Raw genomic sequence first — 17,817 nt, 5'->3', positions numbered from 1 at the left:
TGTTAACTGTTTTGGAATATCTTTAATCATTTGTAATTATTGTTTCAATATCAAAGCAAAGATAATTGTGTAATATGAGATGTAGAAATTCAGATTTTTGAGTAAACACAAATATTGTGCTATTCATGCTCTTGCCTGTTACTGTTCAAGACTTTCTCATCTCAGGGCGCCATATAGCACGCAGTGTGTTTATCGTCCAATGTTTACGCGAAAATGAGTTTTTACGTCCATATGATACGCCAACCCGTTCACACTAAATGCGTCTCTATAGCACGCAGTGTGTTTATCGTGCAATGTATATGCGAAAATTAGTTTTTACGTGCATAGGATACGCATGGGTTGGGTAGGGTAGTAGTGGTGTGGGGTGCGTATGTATTACAGTTTTTACCAATTGCTTACACACGTTTTCAAAACTAAGTCTCCTTTTTTCAAAACTCTACACACAATTCTCAAAACTGCACACACAAAATGCAAAACGCCTCACATCTCCTTCAAAATGCAACACTGCATTCAAAATGCCATAAACACATGTCAGAATGAAGCATTTGCATCAAATGGCAAACACTTCTTTCATAATAATACATTGTTGGATATACCATGTAAACACTGCTGTTCTAAATCTAAAGCTCTTTGGTCTTTCATAGGCTTATATCTACATTTCAATACAATGTTCTACAGTGAAAGTAATCTGATGTAACAAGTACACTGTAAACACCAATGCAATGTAGAAACAGAAAATATTTATTAGGTCTAACATTATTGTTGTTTACAGTAGCATACAACAAAACCATAAACATATGTACTGTAAACCAAAAGTATATTCTTTAGAATACAGTAATACAGTTTTTCTCAGTCGCTTTGGTGCATTTCTCACATCACTATTTACATTTGCACAACAGTTAATGCAGTTCTCAAAACAATTAGTAAAAACTGCAAAACCTAGTTGATAACCTGCAATAGCGTGTCACTTGCTCAAAATGGATAACTCATTCCTCAAAAGCAAGTATTCATGTCAATGAAAGTGTCAGTGTCATCAAGATGAGAAAAGTCCTGACACATTGTTTATGAACAAGGTCTTCAATGGCTTTGTCATGTTTTCATTATGACAGTTTACTCTGTAAATGTTTTCCAATGCAAAAAAGTCAGATCTTGGTGACACTACCTGAAAATGCTCAAGACAGCACTATATACTATTTGCACAGCCATTTGAAAAATACAGTAAAGTTACACATTACTATATTTAGTGAGGTAACTGAGGACAAGACACTGGATATGTATGTTTCACATTTTTACTGCATATGCTCTTTGCAATTCTAATTTGTTCACAGCATTGTGCAAAAGAAAAAATACACCCTTATTTACAACAAACATAAACTCCCTTTGGGTAGAGCTGTGCACAACTGTAAACAATATTGCAGTACATATTGGAACTGAACATACAACATATTATAGTACTGTAATCATTCATGCACATCCAGACGTTCCTCATCAGTGAAAGCTGAGATTCACCTGAGAGAAATTGTTCAATTTAGGAGACATTTTCAGGAAAAAAAAAAAGATTAAAAAAAATGCGTAAAATTTGCTTGACAGATTTTGACAACTAGTTCATCATTTTTGTATGTAATGACTCAAGCAATGAAATGAGGACTATTAGTTTTATATGGAATGACTATTCAGCATTCACAAGTATCGTTAATTTTGACTGACATGACATAAGCAAATGATAATGTTATAAAACAGCAGAGAGTTGTATGAAAGCAATTGATGCATGTCCAAAAGCATTTGCAATTTGTTGGAAGGAATGAGAAACTGCTACTATGATGTGCACAAATGACTACATTTTGTGGAGGTTTGATTGGTTGGGTCCCGGGGGGTCCCAGGAATCCATTGTTCAAAACAGATCATCTGACCTTTGACCTATTTAGGCCTATACTACAGTAAAGCAGTGATTGGTTAGTGATCAGTTAAGCAATTAGTGTTTGCACATGTGAGGAGTGTGTCTGTGTGACCTGGGCTGCGTTCAGCCCCGACAAAACGTTGCACAACGTTTTTTAAACAGAAACGGTGATGCGTTGAACACACTGTTCTGATGACGCAAGAGTTGCAACTATGGCAGCTGAGAAGGCCATTCTTTGTGTTCTTTGTGAAGAATTTTAGGAGCCTGATGAAGTCGGTATAAATATGTGTTTAATACTACAAAATATGCCCGATGTTACAGTTACTGCACTTGCCGCCCAGGCCAGAACAAAAGAGAACATCCCAATCGAGTGAAGGGATTTGTGGAAACTGAAATGGAAGCAAACATCTTACCTAATTCAGACTAAAACACATCTATTTAGCCTCGCATACTGACTTTATTTGTAGTTCATATTGTTTTAATACCCTGTATTTTCTTTCTCATTTTTAGGAAAAGCACTTAATTACCATTGTTTATTTCTATACCAAATGTCATACACTTGCAATGAAGCTAAAAATATAAACAACTAAGTTACATCATTATGTTGATATCCTATATTTTTACAGTAAAACTTACGACAAACATGTCTTCTAATATCCTCAGTTGTTGCATCGAACACATTTGTAAATTACTTTCATTGAACCCATTGTGCGAGTTCACTTTAATACCTGGTGCTTTATATAAATGTTGCTGCTGATTGGACTGCAGTTCTGACACACCCACCAAACAAGAGAAAACGTATCTCAAACCCCGGTGCACACCGGTGCACGCCATTTCCAGGAAACATGACGTTCAACCCGGAAACCGTAGCAAAACGTTGCGCACCGTTTTGAACTTGAACGTGCCCCAGGTGAATAAGTGTAGCATTTTGATTGGTTGTGTTTGGAAAAGGAAAGCAAGTCACTTCCTGATAGATCTTTGTGTTTTAGGTAGAGAATTGTGTGTAGTGTTTTGCAAAAAGTGTTTTATGCAATTGAAAACTGAGTCAAAGGCTGAGAAATAGATTATGGTTTTGAAGATTTGGCATGTAGTTTTGCACTTTGAGTGAGAGGTTTCAAAAATCGTGTGAAATGTGTAAGCAGTTGGTAAAAACTGTATACATCACATGTCATCAGCATATTTCATGAGGCTATGCAGTTTTAGACAAACAGCCACCTGCAGAGCGTCACGAGAGACACCGTTAAATTACCTCATGTTTCAAAGCACATAACACTACAATTATGAACATTAACAACTTAGAGCTCTGACTTGTACCATCTGACTGCTGCAGACTCAGAATTATGCGTTTCTATGACAATACTATCAGCGCCGGCATGAGTCTGCAGCAGTCAGATGGTACAAGTCAGAGCTCTAAGTTGTTAATGTTCATAATTGTAGTGTTATGTGCTTTGAAACATGAGGTAATTTAACGGTGTCTCTCGTGACGCTCTGCAGACTCTGCTCTGGTGTGCGTGTTAATGTGTTTTGGAGGAGGCGTGGCTTTGGAGACGCTCTGAAGGGAGGGTGGGATCTAATCCTACCTTTCAGTACATGAATAATTTTTTTTGCTTTGAAATATTATATTTAAGATGCATTTTATGTAGAAAATTGTGATGAGCCCTCCCTCGCAACTTTCTCCAGTATTGACTGCTTTATTGGATTTAAATTGCAGCATCCCAGTGCTAATTTGATTAATTTGAATGGGCTGCCTTAAGTATTGTGTGTCATATACAGTAATTATATTTCCCTCAGCTTCAAATCAACTATGACAGGAATATGGGCAACCTGATTGTTCATGTGCTGCAAGCAAGAAACCTCGCTCCTAGAGAAAACAATGGATACACAGACCCTTTCGTTAAGGTCTATCTCTTGCCAGGGAGAGGGTGAGTGTCCTTTTGTACATGGCTGTGTGTGTGTGTGTGTGTGTGTGTGTGTGTGTGTGTGTGTGTGTGTGTGTGTGTGTGTGTGTGTGTGTGTGTGTGTGTGTGTGTGTGTTTGTGTGCGTGCAAGTGTTAAAGTAAAAGTAAGAGTGAAGAATGAAAGATTTATAGACTCTACAGTACCTGTATTTCTTTTATGTTTGTCTTTGTCTGCATATATAAGTGTTGTAATTTTGATTAATTTGTCTGATTTTTCTTTTTTAAGTTACTTGAATCTTTAGTCACTTAATTTGATTCAATTCCCCTTTTTTGGGGATAGCTCCTGTTGTTGTTTTTCTCCCGGTCTTTCAAAAATTCTCTTTGAAAATCACTTTGTTTTTATAGTATAATGATGTATACAAATTATTCCATAATAATTGGAATGGAACAAAAGTGTATAAAGTGTTTCATAATCAATTGAAACACTGGATGGCAGATAAAAAAGTTACCTATAATAGCTTGCATATCCAGTGGGCTAAAAGGTCCCTTTCCTGGGTAGAAGTCCTTACCTCTTTAGTACTGAAATGACTTATTGGAAGGCTAAAGTGGAAGAGATCTTCTTTGGAGAAGTCAATTTTTATTAGCTTAGCCTTCCTCTCTTAACATGCTACCTAGTAATCAGTGCTCAGTGTCTCAGACTGCGGAGACAGCACAATCGATATGGCTTCCACCAGTATGGGGTGTGTAATGCTATATCTGCCATCTCCTAATGGCCATATCTGCAGTGTTTATGAGATTAGTTCCTATTACCTGCACACATGATCCTTCTGTCTGGTGCTAAAAGCTCGGCAGCCATGACTCCACCCAAGCCACAAATTTTTTTGGAGGGGTTCTGTCTACCCTTTCCTTGGATTCTCTGACTGTTGTCTGTTTGTCTGTCTACTTTTACTTTGCATTCCATACAAATCTCCGGATTGGTTCAGACAAGTCATGGTTGTCCAGAACGCAAGGTAGCGTGGTGATTCTTTTTCTTTTCATTTTACTTTTTCATTGGTGCGTGGGTCTGTGTGTGTGTTTGGATTTCCTTTCTTTCATTATCTAGCTGTCATTCGTGTGGTGAAACCTACTGCGTCATCTGTGAAGTGTCTCAGTCAGATCTACCTCAAAGCAACCTCTACCTCTGATGTTTTTGATGTGAAGTCAATAAATTCTTGAAATGATTCCCTCAAAGACAGTAAATATTATGTACAGGTGTGCAACTCAACCATTTTTTAAATTCACATCAGCTCATTGTAAGAGTCTACCGCTACTGTATGCTTGCATAGATTGCCCATATACTCATGTTGAAGTAGACATTTTTCCACATTTTACTCTGTGATCTGATAATGTCATCATCATTACTGGTGCCATGGACCGTAAATGCATCAGTGTTGACTCTTGTGATGTCCTCTCTTGATGAAACTCAACTATCCTCAAGTGTGGCTATATAAATATACTATATATCCATTGAAATGCAGAATCTAAGTCTATTGCTCCTTGTATTTTCCCTCAACATGATGATCTCACAGTGCTGAGAACAAGAGAAGGACTAAATATATCCAGAAAACTCAGAACCCAGAGTGGAACCAGACCGTTATTTATAAAAACATCCTTCTGGAGCAGGTAAGTACGACATTCATTATTGAATATATATATTTGGAGACCATAAATATTATTTATACAGTTTTTTTCTCCAGACATATTGTTTATAAGCATTTGCCAGTGCTATCTTCTAATGAGATAATGTCAGTAAATCATTATATCTATATGAAAAATTACATTCTTTCTCACTTCTGTGTTTTTTTAAAGTCATTTTTCATACGGAATTCATCTTTCATCTCTCTTTTTGTACATCCCTCTTTCTCTAGCTCTATGTAATGTTATAGTCCAAGGAATATGCACAGAATGTATTACATGTAATTACTAGTCTAAGACACAAGGGAAGTTTGACATCACAGTCACATTTCCCATGTGTCCCATTTTTTCTATCCAAACTTGACATTCCATGCTTGAAAATACTGAAAGTTGACCCAGTTTTGCTGTCATTGCTATGCTGTTTACTGAGTCACAGATTTCCTGTTAAAATATGTTTGTGCCTTCAGAATTATGTCTTCAGCCTGCATCTGACTGAAAAATTGTGTTTGTGTGTGTGTTCGGCTTAGCTGAAGAAGAAAACTCTGGAGGTTACTGTGTGGGATTATGACAGATATTCCTCAAATGATTTCCTGGGAGAAGTGAGTGTTGCTAGATGAGTGTCATTCCATGCACCAAAAAACATTTATGGCAGCAATAAACATAATTTGCATTGCATCAATCACTTAGATGTGATTCAAAGTATGCTAGCATTTTGTCTTCTCTTCCATGGGTTATTGTTATGAAATGTGTAATTCTTAAATCATTTAGCATCTGTCAGTATCTATTTGCATTATTATCGACCAAAGAATAGTTTATAATTGACTAAAGGAAAGACATTTCTCTGAAGTCAGAAGAGTAAATATAATCTAACACATTATGAATACGCTTTTTTGTAGGTGCTCATTGATCTTTCAAACACGACTCAGCTGGATAACACGCCTCGCTGGCACCCCCTAAAGGAGCAAAGCGAGAGTATTCAACATGGAAGGACCCACCCTCCACAGGGGCCCGGCGGCTCTGGGGGACTCGGCGGTCAGGGCGGCCCTGGAGGTCAGGGAGGCCCTGGAGTGCCAGGAGGTCAAGGAGGGCAACCGGGGAACCACCAGTCCCCTAAAACCTCTGTCATCAAAAGCCGAAGTCATGGCATTTTCCCTGATCCTGCTAAAGGTATGCATACTAAACAGAAATAAACACACGGATCGCACAGATGGTGCTTCTAGTTATATAATACAGTTCAAAGTCAACAAGACTGTATTTGTTTGATCAAAATACAGTAAAAACAGTCATACAGTGAAATATTATCACAATTCAAAATAAATGTTTTCTATTTCAATAGATTTTAAAATGTAATTTATTCCTGAGACTACAAAGCTGAATTTTCTGCAGTCATTTATCCAGTCTTCAGTGTCACACGATCCTTCAGAAATCATTCTCTAATTTGCTGATTTGCTGCTCAAGAAATATATATTTTTTGCTGAATAAAATTAGCAAAAGGAAGCTGTCTGAAAGGGATGTCCAGGTACTAACCCAGATTTTATCCAAAAAATATAAAAGCACAGCTGCCCAACTCACTGCAGAATTAAATGTGCACCTCAACTCTCCTGTTTCCTTCAAAACTATAATCAATATTCATGGTCAGGATGCTATAGCCAAACCTTTGGTCACTCGTGTCTATGCCAAATGTGGGTTTCATTAGTGCCAGCAGCGCAAATCTTGGGTCAGTTATTAATTTATTTCCAAAAATAAAATAAAAATAACTAAACCTTGCTGACCCCAAACTTTTGCACGGCTGTGCATATTTAACAGGAGAAGGAAGGTTTAAGGTATATTTGGGATCTGTGCAGGATTAATCGAGGACACGTACTGTATGTTCACAGACACACAGGTCCCTACAATAGAAAAGTCTCACAGTAGTCCCGGAAGCTCCAAATCTTCCTCTGAGGGTCACTTGCGCTCACACGGCCCCTCACGCAGCCAGAGCAAAGGCAGCGTCACCCAAGCACACCTGGAAGAAGCCGGGAACGCCATCGCTGCAGCCGAGGCTGCGGTGCAACAGGCCCGACTCCAGCCAAGTAACCCTTACTACTTCACATGAGCTCACAGCCTATCCATTCTCTGTCTTTCTTTCTTCCTTCCTCTCATTCTCGCACTCTTCCGCTATTTCTTTTCCATTCCCTCTCGTCCTCACCTTTCTGACACATTTGTTTTATTTTTTGTTTAGTTTAGTTTTCATCATTTTATGTTAATAAATTAAAGCCTACACCTAAAATCACAAAATGAGAACTTATCTTAATAATTCATAAATAGACAATATCTTATTGAATAATACATTTGATTGTCCTAAAGTACTTTTTAAACCTCCCAGCATTTAAATTTAGATATTTGAGTGGCAAAACGGAAATGATCTCATCTAAAAAAATCTTGATTTTAAAGAAAAAAGACTAAAAAACATTAAATCATTTAAACAACCAATGTCTGTTAAACTCTCGTAAGTAAATCAAAAATCACAAACCACAAAATATTGCCTTTAGCTACAGTAAAACTTGGGTGAGTCAGCAATTAAAAAATGTATTCCCCATATAAAAGTAAATGTCAGACGTAATGCCAGGCTCAATCTTTCTTTGCAATTCTGTATTAGCAGAGGAGACATTTGTTGCGTTAAAAAAAGATCCCTTGAGGTACAGCACATAGGCTGATTTTCACAACTAAAGTGCTATTCTTTCCCAAATTTCCCTGCCGTCATAGAGATACTCGATGCTAAATTTGAGTGTATATTGAAGACACTTCACACTGACATCCAGAGCATGATGAACCCCTCTGTTACCTCATTTCCCCTTGCAAGTAAAATCCCAGGCCCTTACCCCAGATCAAACCCATATCTATGTCCGCATGATTGTGGTGTGTAAAAATCATGAGCTGGTTTCATGTGAGGGCGACTATGCAATCTGTGGATGAGTCCGTGTAGAGAGACAGCCCCATCTAAAGGCAGAACTGGCCCCATACTGATCATACGACATCTTCCAGCCAATGAGAGCAAAGTATCGAGTCAGATGACCATCATGGAGGGATCTCTGCTAGAGGAGGTGAGAGACACGTGACTCCTCCCTCTCTCTAAATATAAGAATAAAAATCAACACTAATCAGCACATTACACGTCCATTTTAGAAGCAAAACACAAAAATGTTTATATCTAAAGTCAAGAAAGCCATGAAATTTGCATAAATTTCTGTTCTGTGGTTAAACCGATGTTTAAGTTATTTTAAAAAGAGTGCATTACCTTTCATTTCACCGTGGTCTCTCTTTTTTTTAGTTCTTTTGTTTTTCTTTTCCGTTCATATGTGGAAAATGCATATCCATTGTTTTTGCATAAATTGTTTAAGTTAGTAATAATCCCCGTATTTATATGGCACATGTCTAATTTCAGCCTCCTCTCTCTTTTTTTTTTTTTTTTTGTGTGTGTATGTGTGTGTATGTGTATTTTTACAGATAAAACAAACCACAGAATGATTGATGGGGACGGATACACTCTGGACAGTGAAGATGGCATGGGCACTAACACTTTGGACAGCGCCATATTTCAGGTCCCTCATCTGTAAGTATGCCTATTCAATCCTGCAATTGCAATTAATCTGCATCATATGGATTTCATGTATTTATTCAGAGAAGTGATAGGCCGATGTATTGGATATTTAAGATTATCTGCATTGGCTAGTGGAACAGAAATGCTAGTGTAAATAGTGCAACTAGTGCCACTTATATATGTAATATATGTCAAATGTTTGAAGTTAATGCTATTGTTAAAGTTTAGTCTCTTATGCTCACCAAGGCTGCATTAGTTTTGTAAAAAAAAAAAAAAAATACAGTAAAAACAGTAATATTGTGAAATATTATTACAACTTAAAATTACAGTTTTCTGTTTTAATATATTTTAAAATGTAATTTATTCCTGTGATGGCAAAGCTGAACTTTCAGCATCATTACTCCAGTCTTCAGTGTCACATGTTCCTTCAGAAATCATGTGAAGAAATGGTGATTTGCTGCTCAAGAAACATTTCTTATTATTATCAATGTTTAAAACAGTTGTGCTGCTTTACATTTTTGTGAAAACTTTTTTTTCCTCAAGATTCTTTGATGAATAAAATTTGAAATGTATATTTTGGGACATTATAAATGTTTTTACTGTCAGTTTTGATCAATGTAATGTCTTTGCTATATAAATAAACGTACACATATAAATGTTATATAATAAATATATGTTATAAATATGTTATAAATATAAATATATATAAATATATATATGTTAATTTCTTATAAAAAATCTTTTAAATTTAAATGTTTAATTTACTAGTGTGTTATTAACAATTTGAGTGAACATTTTTAATGCAAAACTGAATGAATTTAATTTATTTAATTTTAATATTATTTGATTTGTTGCCAAGAACTCTGAAATCTGCAGAATATGAAATATTTCTAATTCATTTGATGTACATTTTCTTTATTTCAATATTAAACCTATTAAACATAAAACTTACAGGTTTAAATGAGATTTGAAATCTTTGTTTTTTAGACCCTAATATTTCTATACTAATATAATATATAATCTAAAAAAAGTTGCAGTACTCACACCTTCAATTTCTTTGCTCTATTATTATTCATTTCATCAGGAAAAACATTCCTAATGGGACAGATAAAAGCAGAGGAGTTGAATCTTTGAACCTGCCAGATTCGGAAGGTAACGATCTGTTTCGTCTTCCAGATTCAGTTCACACACAATCTAATTATAGTTGTTTCCATGCTCATAACAGTGAACCTTATGAGAACAAAATAAAATTGGTAAACTGTGAGTCATAATAAAGCTTTGTACTATGTTATACAGGGTAGTCAGTCAGTACAGGTCAGGTTCACCCCTGAGGTTGAATTAGCACTTGTCAGAAAGCTGTTTGGGAGACTAAGAACCTGTTAAACAGAGGAAAACAGCAGTCATCCCCTTCTGTTCTGCTCTAGACGTGCCACTGCCACACATTGCTGAATAATTCATCACAGCAGAGGGTGTGTTTTTGTTGCTGTCAAAAGAGACAGACGTCGGCACAACAAAACACGGACAAAGTGTCAAACACAAAACATTGTTTTGCATTTAGTTGCCACCAATATCTTGTTCTGATGTCTAGTATTTCATTATACTTCATGTTTTATAGTGTACATAACTATTGTTTTATCATACATACAGGATTGGACAATGAAACTGAAACACTGACCAATATAGTGTTGTTTCACGGCTATATACTGTATGTGCTGCCTGGTGGCCAATCTTACATTCCATCAGTAAGAGCAAAAGCTCAGCTGTACATAAAATATTGCAATCCACACAACGTAATGGGAGACATATCAGAGTTCAAAAGAGGACAAATTGTTGGTGTGCGTCTCGGTGGCTCATCTGTGACCAGGACAGAAAGTCTTTGTGGTGTATCGAGAGCTACGGTGTCCAGGTTAATGTCGGCATAACACCACGTAGGATGAACCACATCCAACAGGAGTAACTGTCAATGCAAGAGGAAGCTGTCTGAAAGGGATGTTCAGGTATTTAACCCGGATTGTTTCCAAAAAAACATAAAAGCACAGCTGCAGAGTTAAATGTGCACCTCAACTTTCCTGTTTCCGTCAAAACTGTTCGTCGTGAGCTCCACAGGGTCAATATTCATGGTCAATATTCAAAGCCTTTGGTCACTCATGCCAATGCCAAATGTGGGTTTCATTGGTGCCAGCAGCGTAAATCTTGGGTTTTGGATAATTAGAAAAATCTTGTCGAAATTTTTTTTTTAAATGTAGTTCTCTGATGAGTCCATCTTCCCTGTCTGTCCCCCCACATCTGTGGGAGTTATGGTGTGAAGAAGCCCAAAAGAGGTTTAAAGGTTGTATCAGCGATTTCAGGCCCAAGCATAAATGATCACATTCATCTAATCTTTCCTAACGATCCGCTAGCTGCCCGCCCCATAAGCAGGCCGTCAAAAAAACGCGTCTCTGTAGGCAGCCTAGGCTCTGAGATCTGCACACAAAAACAATTGGTTTCACCAACCACTCAAAACCAAAATAAATAGTGTTCCAACCAATCACTGACAGGGGGTGGGTGTTGTGAGGTTTTGCGTTTGTGCACAGCTGCACGCGAAGTCGGAGAAGTCTGAAATCGCTGATACAACCTTTAACACCCGGACTGTTGCTGCCCAGAGTGAGGCATGGGGTGGATCAGTGATAGTTTGGGATGCAATATCATTACCCCACTACTTGTGCTAGATGGGCAGGTCACTGTCAAGGACTGCTGAACCATTCTAGGGGACCATCAAGGCCGCATTAATGCACAGGCTTACCTGGGCTGAAGCCCAGGGGCCTCCCATGTTCAGGTTCATGATGAGCTGAAAAGGTCATATTGTTTTGTAACTTGTCAGGTTTTCTGTCAATCACTCTAATCGCACGTTACATGTCTGCTGATTGAGTGACCCACGTGGCCCCATAAGCCCCGTTCACACAGCCAGCGATTTTGTCGCTATACTGTGAAGTCGCTTGTGGGCTTTGGTAGTGCTGTCACTCTAATGTTATTGGTAGACTGCTCGTCTGGCCACATCTATACAAAACACCATCACAAGTGATACAACTATATTATTTTAATGTGACTAGGAATTAGGCTCAAAAGAAACAGTATGCTGTTGGGAGAGTGTTTTTATATTACCACACAGCAGTGTTCAGTGGATTAAATAATTTACTAGATTAACGATCGATCATTCTACAAATTGAACTCACTCATACTGTCATAAATTACTAAAACGTCATCCGAATTTGACAAATAATCAATTTTCTTGTCCCTAATAGTCAACATAATGCAGGGGAAACTGTAAAATGAACTGCAGCAGTGCTAAACTTGCATCATAAAACTACAACACTCGAACTATAAATGTATGAATTAAACTCACTGAGACTGACGACAGTTTCTTTTCCATGCATAATTTTATTATATCCATGTTTGTGGTTAGTTACAGTCAAATCATATAAAACAGTGAAATCGCCCTCGAACTCTTCTGTCTTGCCTGCACTGCACTCGAGACGGTGACGGGAGCTGAGCTCCACTGAAAGGCTTCTTTCCTATTTTGTCACTCACGAAAATCGCTACTCATTTGCATAAAGTTGAAATTTCTCAGCTGTGATATAGATTACCTAGATATTGCACTTTTTTAAAATGACACTTTATAAATCGAGGGGATGGGGGGCCTAACCTCTCAGCCCCGGGGCCTAACATTAGGTTAAGGCGGCTCTGGGGACCATGTGCACCTAATGGTTAAAACATTGTACCCTGAAGGTGGTGTTGTGTATCAGGATGGTAATGCACTAATGTGACCCTGGATCATTAAACCAGTCACAAGTAGCACAGGTACATTTGTGGCAATAGCCAACAATACATTGTATACGTCAAAATTATCGATTTTTCTTTTAAGCCAAAAATCATTAGGCTATTAAGTAAATATCATGTTCCATGAAGATATTTTGTAAATTTCCTACTGTAAATATATAAAACATTTATTTTTGTGAGTGAATGCAGCACAATCGCGAACATAAATGGACAACTTTAAAGGCAATTTTCTCATTGTTTAGATTTTTTTTTTTTTTTTGCACCCTCAGATTCCAGATTTTCAAATTGTTGCATCTCGGCCAAATATTTTCCAATCCTAACAAAGCATACATCAATTTAAAGCTTATTTATTCAGCTTTCATGTGATGTATACATCTCAATTGCATAAAATTGCTCCATGGTTTTGTGGTCCAGGGTCACAAATACACACAGCAAGACTGGTGACAGAGTGGTTTTATGAACATGGAAGTGAAGTTGAACATCTCCCATGCCCTGCACAGTCACCTGATCTGAAGATAATTAAGCTACTTTAGGGTATTTTGGAGAAGTAAGTCAGGAAACGCTTCTGGCACATATCTGTCATTCCCAAGACAAAATGATAAATTATTAGACCAATAACTTATTGTGATCTAAAACCAGGTGTTTCAGTTTCATTGTCCAACCCCTGTAGTTCATTTCTTATGAACGTTTTGACTACTTAGGTTAAAACCATTTCCTTTTTGCTTAGTGCAAAGTTTTAGTTAGGCACGTGCCCCCTAGAGGTCGCCATTGCCCACAACTTGTATTAATTTATTTAGAACAGCTGACAATATGCAGTAAGTGAAGATACACACAACAAATATATGAAATTGAAGAGGTTGTATTTTGTTATAATTTCGATGTATGTATGTATGTATGTATGTATGTCTGTATGTATGTATCTCTATCTATCTATCTATCTATCTATCTATCTATCTATCTATCTATCTATCTATCTATCTATCTATCTACGTGTCTATATGCGTACTGTATGTATCTATGTATGTACTGTATCTATCTATCTATCTATTTCTATCTATCTATCTATCTATCTATATGACTGTAGGTAAGATGATGGGTGAGATCAAGGTTGCATTGAAGAAGGAGATGAAGACTGAAGGAGAGCAGCTGGTTCTTGAGATCCTGCAGTGTAGAAACATCACCTACAAGTTCAAATCTCCAGACCACCTACCCGGTAATGAAATGTTCCTCAACAGATACTCATAAATACAATTGACATACAGTAACGTAGTCAAGATAAGTGAATTACATATTGAGAAAGATTTTGATTACTTGAACTTGAAATGCTGATGAATCTATTATATTTCAACTATCTTTGTAGACTTGTATGTAAAGCTGTATGTGGTGAATGTGGCAACTCAAAAGAAGATCATAAAGAAGAAGACCCGAGTGTGTCGCCATGACAGAGAGCCATCATTCAATGAGACATTTCGTTTTAACCTGAATCCTGTTGGCCACTCTATTCAGGTGAGAGAAATTACAAACTGAATATATATAGTCACATCCGCACTCTACCATAGCATTCAAAAGTTTGGGGTTGGTAAGATTTTTCTAATGTTTTTGAAAGTTTCTTATACTCACCAATGCTGCAAAAAAAGAAAATCTATTTATTATATTTTAAGATGTAATTTATTCCTGTGATGACAAAGCTATTTGAACAGCTGTTGAAATGTATAATATTTTATTGAACTTAACTCTTTCACTCATCCTTTGTTTACCCTTTCCCCTGTCTTGCATCCCCTTCCTCTTCACAGATGTTTCTGGTGTCAAATGGAGGGAAGTTTATGAAGAAGACCCTGATTGGTGAGGCCTACATCTGGCTGGACAAAGTGGACATGCGTAAGCGGGCGGTCAGCTGGCACAAGCTAGTGGCCACCACCAATCAAACGCAGCCATAATCAGACGCCCATCCGTCTCCCATCAGTGCCCTCCAAAAAAAAGAGAAATTAAACAGGAAACGGTGGGTTTGGGAATCTGGAATGGCTGACAGGTGATGGAAAGAGAAAATCAAGGTGAAGAAATAAACTGACTACTGTGTCGAACAGCCTGTAGGGTGAGACTGCTGGTTTTCTAACTGAAAATTGTACTCCAAATTCCCAACCATTCCCAATCAGGATATGTAAATCCATTTCCACTCCCCATGCACTGCTGTTGTCTTTTTGCAACTACAATCTACATCTAAAATATCTTAGGCATGGGCCAATTATTACTTGAGATTTTCTACATTTCAATGCCATTTTACCTGCCATCACATGTTCAAGGTCATATTTCTCGAAAAAAAAACCAACAACATTATTTACATAAATGTAGCATAATTTAAAGTTTTTGACACAATCATGTGATATATAATGACCATATCAGACTATGTTATGCACTGTATGGAGGTTATAATGTAAGGAAGAAAGACAATCGTAAATATAATGAATTTCCCTTTTTGAATGCAGCATCCAACCGCACACAATTTAAGATTCCTCTGTTTATATTGTCTTGAGTGTCGTCTTCAACGTTTAGGGAATGTTAAAACTTCAGACTGACGTCAGCAGTTGGACACGGATGGCTCATTGAAGTTGAGATGATTTCCACACAACCTTCTTGATGTTTGTTGGATGCTAAATGAGGGCGTACTTTGTTTTTTAGCATCTCAAGCCCTCAAATTAGGTTCTCTGAAGTTAAAGGGCATCTATTCTCTGTCCAGAAATATGATTGTACGTGTCCCTGATATGTGTTTGTTTTATGAAGAGCATCTTGAAGTAAATGTCATGTTAGTGGTCTGATGTTGTCATAATAGTCTCCGTTTTGTGACCAAGTTGTATGTGGAATCCAAATATGCAATGAGAAAAAAATAATAATAATGAACGTATACCTTTTTGGCATTTGCATAAGGGTTCTGGCTCAATTGGCTCGACTAAAATTCAGATGTAATGTTTGTTGTTTATTTAAATGGTGCAAGGTGTCTGTCCTACGTCACGTGTCACTGTTCCATGGTGGTGCACTTTTAAATATTGGGTTTTTTTTGCTGTAAAGTTCATCTGGTCATGTCAGTTTAGCAATGAAGGATGGTTCTTTTTCATTATGATCACTGCCTCTGCACCATATCAGTGTATAGGTACACTAGTATGTGCCATTGATGGATTAAGGCACATGTTTTTGTCTGTCTAGGTCCTGAAAACACCAGTCAGTAATTTTCTAACTTAACGGTCAGTGTTTCCATGATCAATATATCAGTGGACATGTCTCACACATGGAAACAGAGTGTTTTGTAACCTGGCTAATAAAACGTACTCCAACATTTCCATTTTATTTAATCTACATCTTGCACAGGTGGTGCACAGATGTACCTGAGTAAAAGGTTGCTGTCATAGTAAGATAAACTATCGTGTGCCAACCTGATGTTTTAACCAAACCACTGGTTCTGTTTGGGTAAATCTATGCAACATGGATTATGTTCTTTGAATGCATATACCTTAACATGCAGCATCCGGCGAGTGTCTGAATATATGTATATCTGTTAAAGAAAACAAGACATAAATTATATGAATATTGTATAGTGCTTATTTTTATTTATTTATTTTTACTTCCTCTTTAAGGCACAGTACATATTAATCGTATGCACTTTACGTTCTTGTTTTCATAGGTTTCCAAATGTCATCATAAATAATGACAAAAGAAATACGCTTACATACCAGAAAAATTGGTAAAAATAATCATAATGCATATTTTATATTGTGTATAATTATGATGGCCAATCAAGACCTGTTACAAGTCATTGTCATCAATTTTTCACCTATAGCATCACACCTTTCAAAGTTTTTTTCTTCAGTTGTTCCCTTTAAGCAAGCACATTTAATTTTCTGACTACTAAAAATGATCTTCTATTCTTATATTACCCCATTTCTTTTAAAATCATGATGCATTTGATGAATTCAGTTGCTGTAAACAGTGTGAATGTGATTTTTTTTTTTTTTTTTTTTTTTTTTGGATTTTGTAAATATATAGGATATTTTCTACGAAAAGATGTCTGAATATTTATTTGGTCTGACGTTGAGCATGTGATTGTGATCAAGGTCAAACTCTGTCTGTACATATTGTATTTGTCTAACTGTGTAAGAAAGTAATATCTGGATTGGTTTAAAATCATGTGTTCGATCAACCCATTCCAACCTGTTTGATGAAATCAACAGCGTCTCTCAGAATGAAAACGGTAAGGTTTAAAAAAAAACATAAAGAAGAAAAAAAAAAAGGAAAAAAGACAACACAAAATTTCCTGTCAAATTGAATGTTGTCAAAGAGTTTCTATGTTTTTACATAGATGTTGCATGTTTTGTTAGATGTTTGTTGATATATTTTGCCTCCAGATTCAGTTTAAAAAGAGAGAAAAAATGAACACATCACCTGAAGTTGTATGCGGACTGTAAAAATGCTTGTAAAATGAGTCTTGTTTTTCACTTCGTGTAAAAAAAAAAAGTAGAAAAAAAACTCTAATGTTATGGTTTTGTGGTTGTCCACAGGATGTCATGAAATTATGCAAATTGTGCAGTAGAGAAAAGATAATATATGAAAAATAATAAATAAATAACTTTCTCCCTGCGTCCAAATAATAAAGAATAGATTCTATTTCAAATGTGAAAATGTGTTTCGTATGTTTTGATTGTTGATGTGTTAGTATCTGGTGAAATCTTTTTTTCATTCTTATTTGATGGTAGGGCAGCAAGATTAATTGAACTTAAACCAAAATCGCAATTTGGCATAGTGCGATTATGAAATCGATTTTTAATTTATTAAGTATATGCACAACTATCAGTAGTAAATGCTGCTCCATCTCAGAAAGCACAGCAAGTTAGGTCACATAGGGTACTCATAGCCTACTCATGGGATGAATATAGTATCCAAATGATTAACACGTCCAAGCACTA

At 36.7% G+C, this 17,817-nt stretch overlaps 1 protein-coding gene across 9 annotated transcripts in view; it reads left to right on the top strand.

The window, feature by feature from the left end:
- pclob (piccolo presynaptic cytomatrix protein b) overlaps positions 1-17,529 on the top strand; it is a 103,826-nt gene extending 86,297 nt beyond the window's left edge. For 4 of the 9 annotated variants that reach the window (XM_079873784.1, XM_079873782.1, XM_079873780.1 and 1 more), the window contains 11 exons: positions 3,689-3,819; positions 4,779-4,805; positions 5,364-5,457; positions 5,997-6,068; positions 6,366-6,636; positions 7,347-7,541; positions 8,956-9,061; positions 10,134-10,201; positions 13,950-14,078; positions 14,226-14,371; positions 14,659-17,529. In XM_079873784.1, the coding sequence (XP_079729910.1) occupies positions 3,689-3,819; positions 4,779-4,805; positions 5,364-5,457; positions 5,997-6,068; positions 6,366-6,636; positions 7,347-7,541; positions 8,956-9,061; positions 10,134-10,201; positions 13,950-14,078; positions 14,226-14,371; positions 14,659-14,802 (1,383 nt within the window). In that variant the 3' untranslated portion in view covers positions 14,803-17,529. Of the gene's footprint in view, positions 1-3,688; positions 3,820-4,778; positions 4,806-5,363; positions 5,458-5,996; positions 6,069-6,365; positions 6,637-7,346; positions 8,553-8,955; positions 9,062-10,133; positions 10,202-13,949; positions 14,079-14,225; positions 14,372-14,658 lie in introns of all 9 variants that reach the window. The other 5 variants (XR_013821475.1, XR_013821476.1, XR_013821478.1 and 2 more) reach the window with 3 other exon arrangements.
- The last annotated feature ends 288 nt before the right edge of the window (positions 17,530-17,817 follow it).

The sequence above is a fragment of the Squalius cephalus genome, assembly GCF_949319135.1.
Source record: "Squalius cephalus genome assembly, chromosome: 6".
NCBI classification, from domain to species: Eukaryota; Metazoa; Chordata; class Actinopteri; order Cypriniformes; family Leuciscidae; genus Squalius; species Squalius cephalus.
Note: the sequence above shows the minus strand (reverse complement) of the source record. Positions and strands in the feature narration are given on the sequence as shown.